Source organism: Erithacus rubecula (genome assembly GCF_903797595.1).
Source record: "Erithacus rubecula genome assembly, chromosome: 1".
NCBI classification, from domain to species: Eukaryota; Metazoa; Chordata; class Aves; order Passeriformes; family Muscicapidae; genus Erithacus; species Erithacus rubecula.
Window position 1 is genome coordinate 99,753,140 of NC_136658.1, and position 20,389 is coordinate 99,773,528.

The 20,389-nt window shown below is 37.1% G+C and overlaps 1 protein-coding gene across 3 annotated transcripts in view; it reads left to right on the plus strand.

Annotated features, from left to right (window-relative positions):
* POLA1 (DNA polymerase alpha 1, catalytic subunit) overlaps positions 1-20,389 on the plus strand; it is a 187,448-nt gene that overhangs the window by 104,159 nt on the left and 62,900 nt on the right. For all 3 annotated transcript variants that reach the window (XM_079311094.1, XM_079311095.1, XM_079311096.1), the window contains exon 35: positions 19,071-19,187. In XM_079311094.1, coding sequence (XP_079167220.1) covers positions 19,071-19,187 — 117 coding nt within the window. The remainder of the gene's footprint in view (positions 1-19,070; positions 19,188-20,389) is intronic.

Genomic DNA, 20,389 nt, shown 5'->3' on the forward strand with positions numbered 1-20,389 from the left:
CCTACACATTTCTTGTAATGCAGGGTGAGAAGGGAGATTCTACCAAAGCCTTCTCCATGTTCCCCTGCTGGACATTTCTATGCAGAATTGAGCCAACCAGGCCAACCAGACCAAAGGGCTTGTTGCTGATAACAGCAGGATTTTTCCGGCTCCTGTTCAGTTTGGGTTCACCAGCTGTGTGCCATCAGCAAGCTCACCAGGGTTACTCTGTGCTCCATCACACAGATCATCAGCAGGAGATCCTGAATGGGACTGGATCCCAGGGCTACACTGCTGTTTACTGGTCTCCAACTAGATTCTGTTCCTCTGGTCACCATGCTGGGCCCAGACACTGAGCCACTTTTCAGTCCATCAAGGTTTTCCAAGCACTGGATGATGTTATTCCTTTCTTCCCTAGATTTAAGCACGCTGTGCTGGCTGTTGCTTTTCTCCCATGAATATACCTAATTGTTTTTCTCAGGTCACCTCTCAGTCCCCTTTTTTGATGGTAAGAGACTTCTTCAAGGTCTGTAGCTATTACTTTTTTTTCAACACCTTCAGATATAGTTTATGGCTCTTCAGCATAGCAGGTTTTTTTTCTTTTTTTTTTCTTTATGACTCTTGTGTGTGCTCTGGTATCATTCTCACCCATGTGTTTGAAGAAATTCAGCTGATTTCTCATGCTCAATTCTTCACTATTCCATCTCCATAACGGTGATGTTGAATAACTTGCCATTATTCCTTTTCAGGTGGTAATTTCTGGCATACTGTATTTCCATTCTGTAGGTGTGAACGGTGGTCTTTGTTCCCAGTGTGTTGCTTTTGTTTCACTGAACTAATGCGTATTTTGTGTCAAATGAACAAGGTTTTCCAAAACAGTTTCTTCATGCTTATCATTATTTGCTGTTCTGCTTTTGTCATCTGTGAATTTTGTCTAAATTGATTCCTCTCTTCTACTAATCAGTGGTGTAAAAAGTGTGAGTGTTGCCTTTTTGTTGTGATACACCAGCATAGTCCCTCTGACAAATACTTACTTGACTGTCATCACTTTGTGTCTCATGAACAATTGATTTTTTTGAGATGCTTCAACTTTGCATCTTTTAATCCATTTCATATGTACTTCATTAACGCTGTGCAATGCTAATTTAATGCAATGTCCTTTGAAAATAAATCAAATGTCATTCAAGAGATTATATGTAGTATGTGTGCCTTTCTTAATTAAACCTGTAACCTTCCAAAAAAAATTAACTGCCATGTTTATTTGAGGCTTTTCTATATAAAAACCTTGACTGATGTCAATTCCATTCCTGTTCTTTATTTCTTGATCACTTAAGGTCTGTATCAGTATTTCTGTCATTTTTCCTCAGGTTAAGGTTAGACTGATACATAGAAATAGTTACATGGATTGTTCTGATTTGCTTTTCTATCTGTTTCAAGGAAATTTGTCATTTTGGTTGATACTGGGTCTCAGTCTTTTGAGGCAGCTTCAAAGGTTGGCAAGCTCAGCAAGTAACATCATCTTGGCTCTAATAGGACAGTTGAGTTCCAGCATTTGTTCTGTGAATATGCTAAATTTCGAGGGCTCTATTAAGTGTTTTCTTGTTAGCAAAGCAGAACATAGTTCTTCATCCTTATTTGCTATTATTCTGTAACTATGCTTTTCCAAAATACAGGGAAGAGTTGCATATCTGATCTTTCCTGCTGCAAACTATTTTTATTTCCATTACATTATTGCTTATGTTTCTACATTCTTAGTTAATTTCTAATTTTCCTTATTAGTGTTCTACTTTGGGAAACTTCTGATTTATGGCAACAGCTGCCAACTTCCAGTCTCCATTTTTTATACTTATATTTTATACATGCAAGTTAAAATTGGCTTGTAATTTCCCTTACCTTGAGAGGACTTTCAAGTTGTTTGGAACTGTTCTTTTATCCATATGAATATAATGAGGTCATAACATTATTTTCTAAGTAGTCACAGTCTTCTACGCCAGACATTAAATTTTTTTACCTGTCATAATGAAATTCAGATTTTTTTTTTTAATTAATTATTATCTAGATTTTAGAAAATATTAGTTCTAGAGACTTGGAGCAACAGGTATGGTATGTCTACTATAAACTCAAAGAAGCTACACTATAGCAGCAAGTTTTTTTTCTAGCAGACAGCATGTAACAAGTAACCTGTTCTGCACTCAAAAGTTTGTAGTTGCAAAGCTTTTGTGGGCCATAGAATTTGGCTGTCGGCTTTAAGGGCTTTGCAGGTCTTGGTAGCAGCTAACCTTTATAAAAAACAGGAGCATAATGCATTTGAATATTATACCTGCTGATTTTAGTCCACTTGTTTTTACTGAATGTGATTTACTAAATAAAAATTTTGAGTGTTAGGGTAAAAAATTTAGAAAAAATCATGGCAACAGAAATGTGATGCTGTTTTGCTTTCTGTGTCTGTCACCAGAAGCAACAGAAGACAATCAGTCTCTTCCTCATTCTCACGTTTTTTAGTTCAGTGAGTTTATGACAGGCCTTTATTTTTGTTGAGTTAGCTTTTTTTTAATGCTTACACAGGAGCATCAATTTTTAAAGGTCCATCTGGTTACTTAAGTTGGTGTCCAGAATAGTTAAGAGATTTTCAAAAAAACAACACACAAACTGCTCCCCCCTTCCACTTTCTGCTGGTGTTCTCCCTGAACCCTTCTAATTTTCTTCATACTAGCTTTAAAGCAGATTTAATAAAATTTACTATGTATTACATGGGTATAAGTTTTGAAAAGTTAGGTTTTAAAATTTCGAAGCATTGCCATATTTTAGGTGTCTGCCTTGCTAGTTTGTATGGCAAATTTGTCTAAAGTTGAGTTTTGGCTGAAATTTTACCTAAAATTAATAAAGATTTTTTCAAGATTAAATAAGATTAAGGATTTCAAGATTAAATTTGTTCTGTCTTCAACTAATCCACAACAGCTCTTCAGAGATGCTGTTGTTTTTTTCTGACTTCACTTGGCTGCTGGAGATCTGTTCTTTATAGCAAGTAGCAGATACACTCAATTTATAATCCTTTGAAATTCTAAATATTAATATAAAGGATATACATTATATATATATTTATATATAATATATATTAATATAAAGGATATAAAGTATCCCAAAATTCCATCTCCCTTTGACTTCTTCTTTCAATCTCTAGATTGCATCTAGAGCAGATGGTGTGCCATGTATGGAGATATTCCTCAGAAAGTGTTTGTTATTACATGGAGATGACATGACCTGAAGAAGTGAAGAACTGTTCAGTCTGACAGTAGTGGGAAATTCAAATTAAGTCAAAGTCAGTAGGGAGGCAGAACAAAAGCTCTCTTTTTCAAAAAGAATATGCAGGTCTAAGGGAAAGGTCTAAGCAAAGAGTTGTGGGCAAGTGCTGAGAGGAATTACAAAAATGGAAACCTGAGCAGAAGCCAGGGAGGAGGCCTGACCATCCCATAATACCTAGCAAAAGATTTTTTGAGATTGTCAGATGTCTTGCTTGGTGCTTAGTTTAATTAGTGGAAGTAGGAAAAAAAGTCTCATTTAAGGTGGAGTTAAGTAGAGCAGTATATGTTGATTATCTCAGAATAAAGCATACTACAGATTTGGTTTAATTATTCCAAATCAAAGTTCCAAAAAAAAGTAAGTTGCAGTTTAAATGTAGACATCTTGGTATATAAACCTGCCCAGGTCCTGAGGGAGAGGGGAAATCTGGTGTAATATAAATCAGTTCATTTGAAGCCCACAGGCTTATTTTGTAAAAGAAGTGTTAATGTTGTTCAGGTGGCCTGGCCACACCCAAAATGTAGGTGCTGTGGCTTTGAAGTCTTTAACAGTTGGCTATGAGGAAAAGTAGATACTTTATCCTTCTTTCCTTTTTTCTGTTGATTGTCTTTTGTCATCCTAAGAAAATCCATCTAGACTTGATAATTTTATACAACTTTAGGGAAAAATTGTGGTGTGGAGCAGGAGCTTAGGCATGATTAATAATTAAAAACCATAAAAAGCTCCACAAAACCAAGAAACAAACCCAAAAATGCTTGCAAGAATTGACTGTAGATGAGGAAAAGAGACTAGAACATTACACATGAGACTGGAGCTGGATCTGAGTGGATGCAGATGAAACTGGAAGCAAAGAATCAGTATTGAGTAGAGTTGATTGAATTAGAATATTGAAATATGGTATCTTCTGGATAAGAACCTACCTGGGCAGGTGGCTTGAAATAGCAGCTCTGGGTGAAGATTGCCTGTGAAAATTTGGGCACAAAACCCAAGCAGTTATATTGGAATGTGATTGGTATAATAGAAAAAGAAAAGCATGAGAAAATTCATAAATATTTTCCTGCCTCTGCTGTTGGGAAATACTGGGCAAAATACATTGCTTTCAGAGAAGATAGGAAGTTATTATGGGCTACTCAGTTTATTTCAAGAAGCAAAATCTGTCTATTCCTTTAAACCCTGTTTTGAAGAAGAATGTATTTTTAAAAAAAATTTAAAATAGAAGAGAGATCCTGATACTACAGTTTGGACATTTGAAAGTTGAACATGCAAAGGGAGTACTGCATTTAATGCAGAACATTTATATATGGTGTTATCCCATACTTTGTTTTTTTCAGTGTGTACAAGTGGGACAGCACTCAGATGAGCAGCTGGTCTGTATTTGTTTCTCTCCATTGCATAGTGGATGCTCTTTACCTTATTGAATACACTCTCTGAAACTTTGCCTGGGATTATTTATTTTCTCATGGAGTTTTCTGTGGCACACTTACTGCAGAATCAAGTGGCTCTTAAAAATCATCTTTACAAGAGCTGTGTGTTAAGTGACAGGTCAGTTATTATTTATGTTTGTCAAAGATGAGGCATAGAGGAATGAACATTGAATGTGTTTATAAGTTTGGGTGCCCAGTTTGTGGATCAAAGGACCTGGTTTTTCAGTGTGTAGTACTAACTGCCTGAAGAAGAACTTTCAAGTTGCAGATGGGTCTAAACTGAGGTGTACATTGCATGTGGGTCCATTCCATGGTCTGGAAGTGACTTGTCCAGCAGCACAGAGAATCTGTGTAGTGGCTGTGGTGCATTTCAGCATTGACTTTAGCACTTTGTTTTCATTTACTGCATATTCTCTTCCAGTGTTCCCAGCACAAGGGATGCAGCAGTAGCTGTTCTTCACTTCAAAAGTCTGTGTCATTGTAAAGGCAATCCACTTCTTTAAAAATAATTAAAATATAGATGTGGCCCTTTAAATTGACACGTGATTTGTGCATACAGGGAACTGAGATGAGGATTACCCTGGCTTCTGATTGCAGGCTTCTTGAGCTTAATGTATTTCTCATCCACTCTGTATGTGAAAATCTATTGCTAAAGGGTGCCACTGCATTTCACAAGGAACATATGCATACATCTGGTGGCAGGATTTGGTCTGTATAAAGGCATAACTTGTTTTTATTAATGATATCATGAAAATTAAGCTCTCAACCATTCAATCAACTCACTGTGGCATAATAAATGTTTCAGCACAGAACTTGCGTTCCAGTAGAATATAGTAAATTTAATGTGACATCCATTGGTAACATTATTAGACTGTTTTCAGCATTTTTTTTTCTTAGGCAAAGTTCCTTCTCTATATTTCCAAGATATTTCTGAAAATTTGGTTTTAGTGTGATTTCTATGAGTCTTACTAGAAGCCTATACCATAAACTATGCTGTAACAGTAAGTTCCTTACATTTGTAAAGAAATAAAGTTTAAAAATATTATTTTATTGTGTATTATAATTCTGTTCATTGGAAAATGTTTTAATACAGTAGGTATTTTGTCAAAAGCCATCCAGTTTGATCATTTTAATAGATTTCTTTTTTTTTTTTTTAAGCAGCTGTTTCCTCTCTGATTTGGATTTTAATCATGACTTGACTTAAGCTTTCATGTCTTATTTATGCTGCCAGGAGAGAACTTGAGCACTAGTTTGCTTAATTATTTGCTGTAAAACAGCTGCTAATATTAAGAAGAGGAAAAAAAACCCCACAAAAAATGCCATCTCATCTTTAGGTCTGCTATGGACAAAAAAAAAGCAAAGGCAGGGAGGATGACTGTAGCTACCCTGTCTGCTTGGCACCGTCTTCCTCCTCCTCTCTCACTTTCAGTTTTCAGTGTAATGAAGAGCAGGAGAACAATATTCTGTAATTAAGGATTCCATTAAGTTGAAGAAAAGAGCAAATGGAGTTGTTTGTTCTCCTAGCTGAAAAAATTTGTCTGGGGTGGGGGTTAGTGGTAGTAGTGTAGAAAGAGAGAGAGGTGGGTGGAGAGACTAAGTCAGAGCTGTTTGTTGAATATACTGTTAAGGACTGTTACCATCCTAATTAATCAAGTTAGAAATTACAGCTGTAGTCGGTTTCCCCCCAATTCTTGTTATCAATTTTCTTCTCTTTTGAGACAAAGCAAATATAAATTTTGTGTTCATTTGTCATTCGTTCTTTGACTTCAGCATCTCTGAAAATAACAATGTAGCACAAAAGACCAGTATTTACCTAGTTGTAATGTGGGTTGCCATGGTGTTTTGCAAATTATTGCAATTATGTTCACCATGCGAGTCGCCCTTGGTAACTGGCGAAAAAACTGATAATCCTGTTTTGAACAAAAGGTCAAATTGCTGAATAGAAAGTCTTGATTAACTAAAAGATGTACAAAGTGGAATTATTTCCTACCATTCAGAAATAGTTCTTGATCGGGTTTGGGGGAGGGGGTGAGTAAGTACATCTGATTACTGAAGTACAAAGCATTGAAAGGATGTTGTCTTGAGCCTTTCATGTAGTCTTAATGGTGGCTTTTTTGTCAAATTTACCCATTTGCGGCATTGAAAGAGGCAGCTGCATTTAAGCTTGAGAGATGGTGCTTTTTCAAGAGTTCAGTGCATGGAAAGTTCTCAGCAGTATCTGCAGTTTACTATTAGACCTTCGGCTATTAAAACTGATGTGCTGCATTTGAGCCCATAGCTCTTGGTGCTTGTAAAACCCTCTGACTGATGATCTAATAAAGTGCTCTTACCGGACAATCTCTGATCAGATACTTTAGGAGAAAAAAAAAAATAATCACAGCTCTGAAAAGGGCGGAGGTAGAAACACATGGCTGTACTGAAAAGTTTGCTTTTGTAATCTGTGGTGGAAATGTTAGTAAATAAGGCTGTATATTCAGTTTAAGTATTTTAAAGGCCCAATATATTGTTCCAGAATTCATTTTTATTTATGTTTGCAAAAGCAAAAATCAAGCAAAAAATATTAAAAGTTTTTCATAATGAGCAGTCTTCAACAGTTACTTACAAGTACATAGAGGAAATGGTTTCCTGCACTTTAGTGCTGTGAATTTCTTTTCATCTTTCCTTTATCGTTCTTGGGGGGTGGGGGGAGGGGGTGGCAAAGAAAGGGAGGGAAGAGGTGAGGAGGATTAAGGAGTTTTCTTTTTTAATTATTTCTACTTTTTGTTTTTTTAAGTAGCTACCTGGAAATTAATTCTTAAAACTTTGGAGAGCCTGTGTGAGAGCAGCATGAAAGCAAAGTAAACCTGAACAAGTTTGTGGGTTTACATTGTGCATCACCTAGCAACCCCCTGGCTCAGCCAGTTCTCTCGTCTGCCCCCAGTCCTGTTTACAGACCATTCAGACTGCTCTTCGAAACCATGAAAGATATTCAGTTTCATTAGTGCCATTCTCAAGGAGAAAATAATTAAACTTAAATGAACAAACACTGCTTAGTGATGCTTTAAAGTTCTCTAGTTTAAGGTGACCAGACTGTTGAGACCCCTTTCTCTGCCATTACCTTTAACTCTTTTGAGCTCCTCTGAACTTACATACCCTTGTATGTGTGTTACCACTTCTAAAGTTTTTGGAACTCTGTTAACTCCTTCCGTATTCAGAGATGTTCATAACCATATTGCAAAGATAAGTGCTTCATATAAATAATCTTTTTGTCTCTTTACCAGCTTGAAATATATACTAGAGTTGACAAACCTTGCTGTAGATGTCATGTATACGAGCAAAGTCTTTGTGTGTTCTCTCTTACATCTGATGTCTTCCAGGAAGTTCAACATGACAAGTCTGAAAAATTCAAGGACTGCAGAAAAAATTTGAGGGGAGAAGGAAGATAACAGAATTGTGTAATAGTAGGGGGCAGTAGAGTGTTTTTAGCTTTCTAACCAACCTAGAGCCATAGTTTTAAAGAAATATTTTGAGTTCTTACTGTTTTTATGTTGCTACACTCTTTGACAAGCAGTACACGGATGGTCTGTATGAGCTCTTTGTGATTTTTTGATAGTTGACAGACAAAGCAAAATTCTTTCTGAAGCAAGGTACTGTACTTAGTTGTGACCTTTTGTAGCCTAAGAATATGGCTTCCTTTGAGTTGTGTGAATAGGGAGAGTATTTTGGCAGAATGGACTTAAATATCCTTCTAGAGGTTTTCGCTCTCAGTACAGAAATCCATAAGGCTTCTTTCACTGATCCTTTTCTCATTTTAGTTTTCCATGTGTAGTCATTTTAAGTATGTCTTCTCTCAGTTGCTTGTTCAAAGTCCATTTTAGCTGTTTGCAGTTTGTCTTAAGTGAAATAAAATTGTTGGTAATAGCTGTGTCTCTTTGTGAGTGGTATGTTAGCCTGAGAAGACTTTTTAATCTTTTGCAGCATGTATTTTGGTGCCTAGAACCTTACTTTAGTAAGGATAAGAAGACCAAGGTATTGGATTTGATGTGAAGTAAAGCAGAACATATTTGCTAATTTAGTTTGTAATGTACCACTGTTAAGGTTGAAATTTGTCCACTTGTGGTGCTATTACACGTGCTAAAATGAGGGCCACTGTTTGCATCAAATCTATCACAAGGGTTTGGAGTGCTCTATTATCCTTTCAGCAGGCTGATGATGGAGCCTGGGCTTTGCACAAATGAGATCAATAAGTTTCAAATTATTTTTATGAAATGACATTTGACTGTAAAGGTATCGTAAAAAAATCAATTTTTAATAACATGTAAAACTCATACATTGACCTACGAGATATTTTTCACTTATGTCTTGTTTGATAATTTTGTTTAAAGCATTTTTTATGTTAGCTTTAGTGTTTCAGTTCTTGGGGGAGGGGGGAAGACTAGAGTGCTTCTTCAGTTATCTCTTGCTTTGATCACATACACACACCTCCAAGACTTTTAGTGGTAAAACTGGTATGACAGTGCTGAGAATAATATTTTCTTGAAAATAATGTAGTTTTCTTTTGATCTTGATGGGTTTTCTCCTTTTTAATTTTTTTTTCCATTTAGGGATTAGAATGCAATTCAAATTCTATTATTTTGGAATATTCAGAATTGCAAAATACCATTCTTGAAGCTCTACAGACTTTCATTTTTGGTAGCCTCTGAACAGGAGTTTGGTGTTCTGTGGCCAACTTTTCCACACAACAGCAATGCATTGCTGATGGGCTGTGAGACGTGCAAGTTCTGGAGGAACTCCTAAAATGTATGCTATGGGACAGAATTTTGTTGTGGGTTAAATCCTCTCAAATTTATGGCCATTTTCAAAAATCCAAAGGGCAGTATTTTGGGTGTTTTAGATCAGTGCACTTGGCAGCTTCACTTCTCAAATGGCCACCTGGAATCTACAGCAGAGCTTCCACCATTCTAGTATCACCAGATACTTTTTTAAGCCAGAAAGGCATTTTGTGTTGTGAGAAATTTGGGTAGTGTTTATGTCTTCCTTCATGCTTTCTTTAAGGTAGGAAGTCAGTGTAGCCACATTGCCTTCAATTACAGTTTGTGTAGATTCTTTGGACCTTCTCTCTGGTATAATTCCCATTGGTGTCAGGTGTCTTTGGGGTGCTGAGACAAGAGATACAAGTGTCTTTGAGAACAGGAGTATTTTGGAGTGGGTGTCCTTCTCTCTTGCCAGCACTGAGTGTTAAAGTGGTCATTTGCCTTCCACTAGGAAGTTGCTGGCTCAGATGCTTCAATTTTATACCATCCTTTAATGTGGATCATGTGATAATAATACTGGGTATATAACCAGTCTCCTTACTGCTTTCTAGTAATGCACTTTCAAAGGCTTATTTCCTCATTTCATTTTTCAATCTAGAGACAGTGTTGTATTTTTCCTAAGAGATCATGTCTATCTGTTCATCCGCCTGGATAATGTGGAATTCTAGAGGAGGAGAGTGGACCTCCAAGAAAGGAATTTCCTTTCTTTATAAGAGTTTTTGTTATCCACTCCACCCCACAGCTGAATTCTGATCAAAGGCCAAAACTCAAGAAGCTCTGAAAATAAGGAAATACTTAGAAAAGCAATTGAATTTGTATCATCCAACTTCCATTGAAGTGAGGCAGCATGAAATGGAATGTGAAATGCTGTGGTCACTGTTTACATTTTCCCTAAATTGGATGATCAGGTAGCATCAGACTAAAAATATGCATACTGGGAAATTTTTTTCTGAATGAGAAACTAGCTACAATATTTATTGTACAGAAAAAAAAAAAGTTAATATGAAGTCTGTGGCCACGAGTGAGTTGATAAAATAGGTCCTTTTGTGATCTGAATAGTCATATATCATGCTGGATCTGTAATCAGGTTTCTTAATGCATTATAGTTAGCTTTATGTATAAATTTCAGGAGCTAATTTCAGTTGTTGTTACTATAATAATTAATAAAACTATTTGCATTGCAAAAATGTACACAATACCTAACAAATTATCAGAGAACATAGAATAAGCATTCCCTGGGTGAGGGATTGGAGCTGTAGGGTAAATGCACAAAGAATTTATGCTAACCTAAGATATTTCACTATTCTAAGCATATGCTGCAGTATTTTTCAGCTGCAACAAGCTTGGCAGTATATTTACCATGGTGCCTATTCCACTTAAAATAAAAAGATAAAAGCTCCTGTCAACCAGCATCAATAGTGGACTCATGACCCAGTTCCTTTTATGAAACACTTTATTTGAAGAGTCTGGAAAATATCAAAGGAATTTATTATTCAAAGATGATTAAATGTAACAGTGGTATAAAACCTTAAAATATTCTTGAAAATCATCTTTGTCTTATATACTCAAATTGGAGTACAAATATTTCAACTTAGTCCTAAGATGTTTTTGACTTAAGAATTTCAGTTATGCTTATCAGAGACCTTACACACATTCTTTGCTGTGATATTCTTTTACATTTTAAAATTCTCAGATGGAGTTCAGACATATCTCTTCTGTAGCAAGGGTTCTCTTGAGCATAACATTGGGGTTTTGATTTAGTACAATTTGATCTCCTTGTAGTAAGATACTAGAGAAGTGGAGAGAGCTTTTCCATCAACTTTTTGTTGAAGTGGAAAGAAGGCTGGAATGCCTGATATATCAATACAAATGCCTCTCCACATACTGCTTTGAGATCTCAATATGTCCAGTGGAAAAGGCTTTGCAAGTTCCCTGGATTTCCTTCACAGATAAATTTAGATCTTTCTCATGGTGACACAGATACATGTTTTCATTAGTGCTTGGTAACTGATTTGCTTGGAAAATATCAAGCTTTGAAGGATCCTGAAAAAGTCTCTGACCCACTATTCTGCATCAGTGATTGCTTTTAACTTCATTACTCCATTTTTTAGGGTTGGTTTGCATGACTCTTGTAAATAGTGTGCCTTATTACTTATCAGTGAGATATTCCTTGATAGGAAAAATGCCAAAACAGATATGATGCTCCTTATAAAGACTTAATTTCTCATGGTGGTAATTTTTTCAGGAGGGGAGACAAGAAGGGAAGCCTGATGGCTCATTTTCCAAATATATTATGCTCTTCTGTGGCAGCACATTCTTTTAGTTTCCCTCAATTTTTTTTTCTGACAAAATTATTTCAGAATTTTTCCTTTGTGAAGAATTTGATTAGTCTTTTCTTTCCTATGCCTAAGGAGAGGGGTGTCCATGAGGTGTCCCTTTCATATGTTCATCCAGTTTTATATAAATTCAAGTAATTGTTTCCATTAGTAGTTGCAAGTTCTAGGGGAGTGGCTGTGTCTGCTCAGACTGTCAGGAGACACACACACACTTGAACAAGTCAGATGTCTTAATATATCACCTGTGAGGAGCCCTGATCAAGGTGTTCTACTCTGACTCTGCTTTGATAGTCTCACAGATAAGTTACTGCATCCATAAGATCATTGAAGCATCATACAAGACTCTGATGTGTCTTTGTACTTGTCCTGGAGGGACATTCAGGAAGAAGCAACTATGGAAAGTGCACAGAGCAGGCAAGCACCAGGACTCTGCAGAGTTACTGTTCCTGCAGGAGAGAAATGTGTGTTTCTGATTATACCAGTTTGGACCTCAGCAAGTCCTCCGTCTGGAAAAACCCTCTCAAAAGTTAAATGAGTTTGTGGCTTTCTTGTGTCTAGCAGCAGTAGAATTGGTTTGTTTATAACAGTGCATCCTCTGAGGTTTTTATCAGTTATATTTCCCCATGAAAATGTGAAGGCAGCCACAAGGTTGCTTGAGGAGCCTGAGCTATGCTGAACTTCACTGAAATAGTGGAATCACTGTCCCTGGAAGTGTTCAAAAGGAGTGTGGATGTGGCAGCTGAGCTGCTGGGATAATGGCTGGACTCTGATCTTAGAGGTCTTTTCCAATTCTAATGATTCTATGATTCACATTACTAAGTGGGTAAAGTTTTCTGATGGAGTGTTATTTCATTATTTTTCATAGCATTTCTGACCTGAGGGGATGTCTTCTTGGCGTTGTAGCAGTGGCACATAGGTGTCACTCAGGTCTGCTTTGTCTGCTGAAATTCCAGTGCATGACACTAGTTATCACACTGTCATTCAGACTTTCATTGCTGCTGTTTCTCACCTAAGTGTGGGGCAGATGCACTGGATTGTGCCAGTGTTCTTCCTAGAGTGTTTCTTTGTTCTGAACAGGCAAGAAAGCAGATTAGAAGTTGAAATTACTTCAAAGTAGTTTGGTTTCTTGTATACAGCAGAAAAACCCCTGACTTTACAGCAAGGGCTCATCTCTTAAGTCAATATTCATATCACCTTTAATGCTGGAAGTGTAAAATCATGATGTAATTCTCAAAAGATGTAGTTACTACAGATAGTCAAAACATTGGTCAAAGAATATGCAAACAGATTGTGGTTCTAGTTCCTGACATGTTGTCTACTACTGAGAAAGTTTTTCTGTTCCCCCAAACACTCAACTCTTTACAGAAGACACAGACAGGTGGCACAGTGAGAACTATACACCACATGTATGGAACAAAATATTGCAAGTGAAACTGGTAACTTTCAGGTCACTGAGTTAAATCCTCTGTTGCCATGGAACTGCCTGATTTGACTTCATAAAATCATCCATCTTTTAATATTGCTTGGGGGCATCAATAGATTTGATAGTGTATCCAGTAATGCAGTATTGGTGGAACCTCATCCTTCCAAAGGGTTTCAGGCCACTTCAGCCAGATTGGCCTTGTTAAGCAAGACTATCCATAAAATCATAGTAATGAATGTTATCAGGAAAGCAGGTTTTGAAGCTCCTGGTCTTCCAATGAGTGGAAATATGCTTTTGTAAGAGTAGTATGAAAAGAAAGGCTAGGGTGAAGTGAAAGTGTCTTCATTAGCAACTCACAATGGTGCCTGGATCAGAAAATCTTCATTGCATTGTCTCTCGCATTCAGCCTGCCAAACACTGGTTTGTTGCTCAGTGACATGAGCAGCAGGCTTAAGCTGGCTGACTAGGACAGGCTGGGTTCCCTTCTGGTAGGTTTGGTGGTGTGAGGTGCTAACTTCAGCCCTGCAGTGCTGGAGACATGGGTTTGGGGTGTAATGTGCTCAGGTATGCCAGCTATCTGAGACTGAGCATCATCCACCAAGATCCCATTTCCAAAAATCCACATTAATATTGCCTTCCATGGTGAGGAAGATTGCAGAAAAGCAAGCATGGATTACAAGTAAATTCAACACTGAAGTAACTGATAGTGACTTCTGAATAATTTTCAGTGCTTGCAGCTTTCTGCCCTTCACCAGTGCATATTTTCATTCCACATGAAATTTTAAAATGTTATAGTGCCTCAGCATCCAGACTGCCTGAAGGCAGGAACAGATGCACAACTGAAGTGTCTTAGAGAAGCACATTCAGTCCTCCACTGTAGCAGACAACCAAGCTACATTGTCAAATGTAATTCGTAAAAATTATTAAGATAAAGCTCAGTAAATGCATGTTGTTGACCCCTGCAACTTCTGTTTGAAAGGCTGTTGCAAAACCACTTGCCTCTGTATTTTGGGCTAATATTCCTTACGCTTGTTGATCATTAGAATGGGAGAGGCTAATTCTGTTCTGTTCTGTCAAGAACAGAATTACAAAGAAACAAAAATTACTTTTGACTTGCAAATTTCTCCCTATTAGCTACAGTTCATGGACTTAATACTCTTCAGGGATTTTCTTTTATATTGTGCATGTATTTCAGGGGTTTTTTGCATACTTTTTATATTTTAAAATTAACTTAGCATTTGTGGGCAGGATGTTTGGAAACGCTAGTTGCTTTTTTTTCTCTGTCAAATTGTACTTTATTTCCCACAGTGTTGCAGATACCAAGTAGAACAAAGCTGAAGGTTCCCTATTATGATTTTGTTTGATCTACTGCAAATTAATTTACAGACTCAGTGATAGCTGCTGGGAAATGAAGGATTGGTTTTGTTTGGTCAGTGAAGATGACAGGCGTGGATCAAATAAGGGTTAACAATAATGCACTTGAACAGATTGAATCAGATTGAATGCATGTATTGAATTTGATTGCAACATGCATGTCCGTGGAAAAGTTTTTTGTTTAAAAGAAATCAAGGCTATGGCTTAATTATCAAAGCAAAACAAGAGACAGAAAGAGCTACATGTTTCTGATACTGCTTTTTTCAAAAATAGCTCCCTTCACACAGTTATCTACATGTTTAATTTCCATGCATAATAGCAACAGTTATTGTCATTTGTTACAAGAGATTAACAGATAGCAAGTACAAACAAACACAAATAAGGCCTGAATAGAGAGGTGACAAAGAAGAAAAGACCTCTTTACTATTAATTATAACTGGTGGGAAGTCTGAACAAATGACATTAACTGTTTTCTATATGAATTGAAGTGACATCCAGTTTGTTAGTATCAACTCAACACATTTGGGCATTTTATTGTAGGCAATAAATTTGATTATTGCCTGCAATAATAGTTTGATAATTATTTCTTAGTAGCTGAAAATAAGCATAATAGTAAGCTGCTGAATTTAAGTGGTTGTTTTTTATTCTGAGCTATGGTTTTTAGTTTAATCGGGAGAGTTTATGTCTTTTTTCACTTATTTTTTGTGACCAGCAGAGCCTCCCAGTGCTTTCTTCCACAGTGACTGCATTTGACTGAAACAATTAAATAAAGAAACTTGCTTCAAATGCCATTATTCAGTGGTAGTTTGAGAGGACCTTTTATGCATTCCGTTATAAGACAGTAGAAGCTGTACCTTTTGAGTGGTGTAGTCCTTTGTTTCATAATTGTTAGCTAAAAAGGCCAATAGGTGGCAGAAAACACAAGATACTTTTATCATGTGTTATTTTCATGGATGTCTATTTTTGAGTTCAGCTGAAGCTGGGATGCTGCTCCCATTCCAGGCTTTGTTTTTTCAGTTGCACTTGCATTCTCTAACAAAATGTCTTACTATCTGGCAGTTTCCATTTTTTGTTTTTCTAATATAACAAATTGTTTCAAAGTTCAGATGTAGTCATTTAATATGTTTTGAGTCATGAATGTTCTCTTTGTGCACACAGAGTCTTTTCATAGTTACAGCTGAAACAATGATGCTCTTCAACAGGAGGGGTTTGGAATGGGTGTGGACACCCTCCACACTTCCCCCTGCCTGGCTGTGTATTTTAAGGTGCTGTTTATGTCAGATTGCTGCCAGACATTTCATAGGAGGTAGAGGTGCCACATAATAAACAAATTTTCTAACAGAGCATGTCTTTTGTCCCTAAAAATTAACTTAATGTAAGATCTGTGAGAATTCATTATTCTTACAAAAACGTTTTTGTGTTTTCCTTCACAGTGGCCGTAATGTTATTCTTGGTACTCATGTAGGTGGGTGCCTGAAGATCTCAATGCTATCACTGAGTAGCTTTTTTTTGGTAGAAGGTTATTAAATGTCTATTTAAATTGAGTTATTTAATCAGTGTGAGACAACAAACAAACACCTTCCTCTTCTAGAGATAAATCTTAGGTTCATTTGCAAAACCAAAGCCAAGGCCTGTCTTTTTCACTTGAGGCTCATTTTGCCTTCTGACTTCAGAAGACTCAGGTCAGGTGTCTGTAGGTCAGGCCCTGAGTTAGGATTTCTCACAGGTGTCCATGTGTTGATGATGATCTTGGTGAGCAGTGTCTTATGTTGCCAACATTGGTTCTGAAGTGTTTGTCATAAATATATTGTATATGACAAAGAAAGTTGTACTAGGACTTCTAGGGCAACAGTTGTGCAAGAGATCAAATCACAGGTTTTTGAATTCATGGTATTTTCTTTCTGTGCAGTTTTAAATGCCATGATTTACATAACAATAAAGTTCACACTTAGTGATCAGATACACTGATCATACTGTTTCCAAAACCACTTGCTTTATTATGAGGGTCTACAGTGGGGAGGATTTCCTCATCCCAAAATCTGTTAGGTGCATTGCTTTTGGGAATGCTTTTTTCTTCCTTCATTTACTACAAATGGATCATAGGGTAAACTGTTGGATAATAATGGATAAGCTTTAACTGGCTATCAGGCTTTTAGATGTCAGAGTTGGGTGAAATGAATCTAACTGCATATGTACATACACTCTCTCCATTCCTGCACTATGGGTTTAAGCACACCCTTCATAAAGTGCTGTATACACTGATATTGACATGTTCTCTGCACAGTTTTTCTGGTCTGCCCACATGGATGTAAAAGTTCTGTTCTGCAGGGCAGCAGGAAGTGTTTGATACCAAGTGGGATAAGATATGGCTGTAGAAATGGTGAAAGAGGGGAGATCTCTGGAATAAATGAAGTTATTTGGAAAAGATTTGAGGTTTCATCTTGAAAAGATAAACTAAGACAGTCTTGGAGCATTTCTGAAATGATTATAGAATATATTTTTAAGTTTAAATCTAAGTGGAAATTAGGTAGAAGTCATTGCCAGAGCATAACATTGGAGCAGCTTGTCAAAGAGCTAGTGAGAATGGAAGCAAGCTACTTTTTGAGCTGTCCTCTGATTCATAACATTTCTGTCAAATTATCAGGGATCCAGGTATGGTTGGATTTAACTTCATTGCAGGAGCAACAAAAAATATGGAAATGGGCCAAAATAGCTGTCACTATTCCCAGCAGAGATAGCACCAGTCAGTAGTCTGAAATGCAGAGTTTGACAAGGCTGAGCTTCTCAGGGTGATGAAAGCAGCAGCTGCTTGAGAAGAGTTGCAGGAAGACTAAGTTGACTTTTCAGTTAACGATAGAAGCTTAAGTGCTCTGCCAAGTGAGGTGAGGAAATGCTAAAAACTCAGTCTTGGTTTTGTGTCCAATGTATGTGTTGACCTAGTAGGGAAGAATAAAATTATAATTCTTGAAAAATAATAAATATCTCTGGAAATGGCTGTTCAATGCCCAAATACTCAGTAGTGTGCTCTAGGTAGACAGAAATTGAGGAGAGAAAGGAGCAGAGAACAAGATGGTAAATACTATTTTGTTTCTGTATAAATTCATGTTTGTTGGTGTCCTGAATACAGTGTGCAGTACTGCTTTCATCTCCCTCCTCACTTGTCCCATTTTCCCCCACTCCCTCATTTCCAAAAAGACCTGGGAGAGATTCAGAGGAAGGCAGCAAAGATTTGGAGTGGTTTTCAGGCAAGGAACAACTAAGTAATTAGGACTGTGGTTTGGAAAAGGTTTTGGTTGAAGGTGATGGGATGGAGGTCTGTAAAATCATGAGTGGCACAAAGAAGGTAAATGCAGAATGATTTTTCCCAGTCTCTCCTGATGCAAGAACTAGAAAGCATTAAAAGAGAAGTGGTGTGTGTGTGTGTGTGTGTGTGTGTGTGTGTTTTCAAGAAAAATAAAATACTTTTCCATATAGTTTATAGCTGTTCTGCAGGCCATTGCAGATGGTAGAAGTTTACATGTTTGTGAAAAGCACTTGAAGTTCATTGGGGTCATTAATGCATCACTAATGCATTAATTCAGTCACCACTGAATATAGAGACAGTAATTCAGGTGGTCCTTGAGCTATTTCCAAAAGCTGGGAGAATCTTTGGAAGAGTTTAACCTTTCTCTTTTGCCATTCCTTAAGTATCTTCTATTGGTGGTTCTTAGTGATGAGGTGTGGCATTGCTGAACCTGGCACAAAAAGTTCATCCTTACCAGTCCTGGAATCATTCCTTCTTACATACTCTTAAGAGAAGCCTTTTGCCATGTCACCCTGAGCTGACATAGAGCAAACTGGCTTGTATTTTATTTTATTTTAACTCAGCAAAATGTTAGTTCTTCCTAAATGAATCCGTTTGTGTAGAAGTCTTGGAAGCTTTTAAAAAAAAACAAAACAACAAAGCAACTCAAAAACTTGGAAGAAGAAAGGAGAGATTCTGGCTGCATTCAGAAAACACAAAACTGTTTCTCCCCTCTAAAGTACAAGCAAAGAAATGGCATTTTACTTAAATATTAATTTATTATAAGTCTGGCTGAATGGGGTGGAGTGTCTTGCTGAATGGTCTGCATAGCTGGATAAAATACTCTTGTTGTATGTTAGTGTTGTTACTGGAGAAGAGCAGAGGTTTTGGTATATTTCAAGGAAGGGATGACTGCAGTGTGCAGAGTGTGGGATTTTGAAGCAAGAAGACTCCAGCTTTGTTGTGTGCCATTAATTGTGTTTAAACAAGGACCTTCATCTCTTTATATCTATTACAGTATCAGATTCACGGAGTGTGTTAAAGTTAGGATATTTTCCTTCCTTGATTATGATTCATTTTTTAGGTGGAATTAAAACAATCTATAACTTGCATTTAGGGTAAAAAATTATATTTTTTCTGTGTCCTACCTCTCTGCAGGGCTGGTTAATATGCGAGGAGCCAACTTGCCAGAATCGGACCCGTCGGCTCCCGCTGAGTTTCTCCCGGAGCGGCCCCGTATGCCAGGCCTGCAGGAAGGCTGTCCTGAGACCAGAGGTGAGTGATTTGGGACAGAGCTTTGCCAGAAGTGCAGCAGGATTCTCCTGAAGCTCACTTGGCTCTCAACTCTGCCTTTCCAAGGTAGCAGGATTAAGCAGGAATTTTTAATTGGTTTATTAGGTTAAGAGGGACTGTTTATGCTTTTCCTGCTCCACATTTAAGCTGCATCCTCATTGCTGTGAAGAGAGCATGCCATGCAGCTGCTGTGTTTGGAAATTTTCCAGCTGACTAGCATTTGGTCAGCAAACTGGAATTTGCTGGAATGTCTCTGCCAGAATACAGGTAAATTAACGTAGAGAAACAAACCCAACCTTTTAAACCAAAAACTATCACCTGCTTTTCTGCTGACTGGTTCTTACCTGGCTGAATTTGGTGCTGAGGAGTTGGATGTGAACTTTCATATCATGATGTGGGGATACTCTAAGATGGTATTTTCAGGAGATCAGAATTTCTGGCTTCTGCGCATTTGAATTTGACTCCATGCCTGAAAAATGTAGGAGCTTTTAAACCTCACATTGAACTAGATGGTGTGGTCTTTCAGAATTCAAGACTACCTGATGGTTTTCTTGGTTTCTGAGATTAAAGGAAGGTGATCGTTTCATGTTGTAAAAATCTGGTAAAGCACTTTGGTTGGTAAGAAAAAAGAAAGAAAATGAGTTTAATGTTTAGAAATCTTGACAATTTACATAAAACAACCAGAGAGAGGGAAAGATTCCATAAGGAAAATGGAAAACTTAGTATTTCAAGTCATAATAAGTCTTCAATTTATTCTTACTTACATTAAAACTTTAAAAAATCAAGGGTTTCAGGTAGGGCTGTTAAGTGAATGCTTTGAGTAGCATTGTTTTACCACATGAGATTCTTTTGGTCCTTCTTCTTCAGTAATAGAGATGTAAAAATTCCAAAGATAAGTGTCAGTAATAATCCAGGGATTGAAGCAGCGTTTTCAGAAAAAGACTGATCAAAAGCCATTTTTTGCGTTAGTAGTAAGTTAATGCTGCAGAACGTAAGAAGACCAAATGATGAACAACATTAAATAGAGGATAAAAGTGAGTAGAAGTTCCAAATTCCTAGCACTGTAACCAGGTGATAGCACATTAAATTGTAAAGGAAGAAACACAAATCTATCAGTAAACAAACCTTTCATCTGTGTCATAAATCTGAGTATCCAACAGCAGTGGGAAAAGAGACCAAGACTT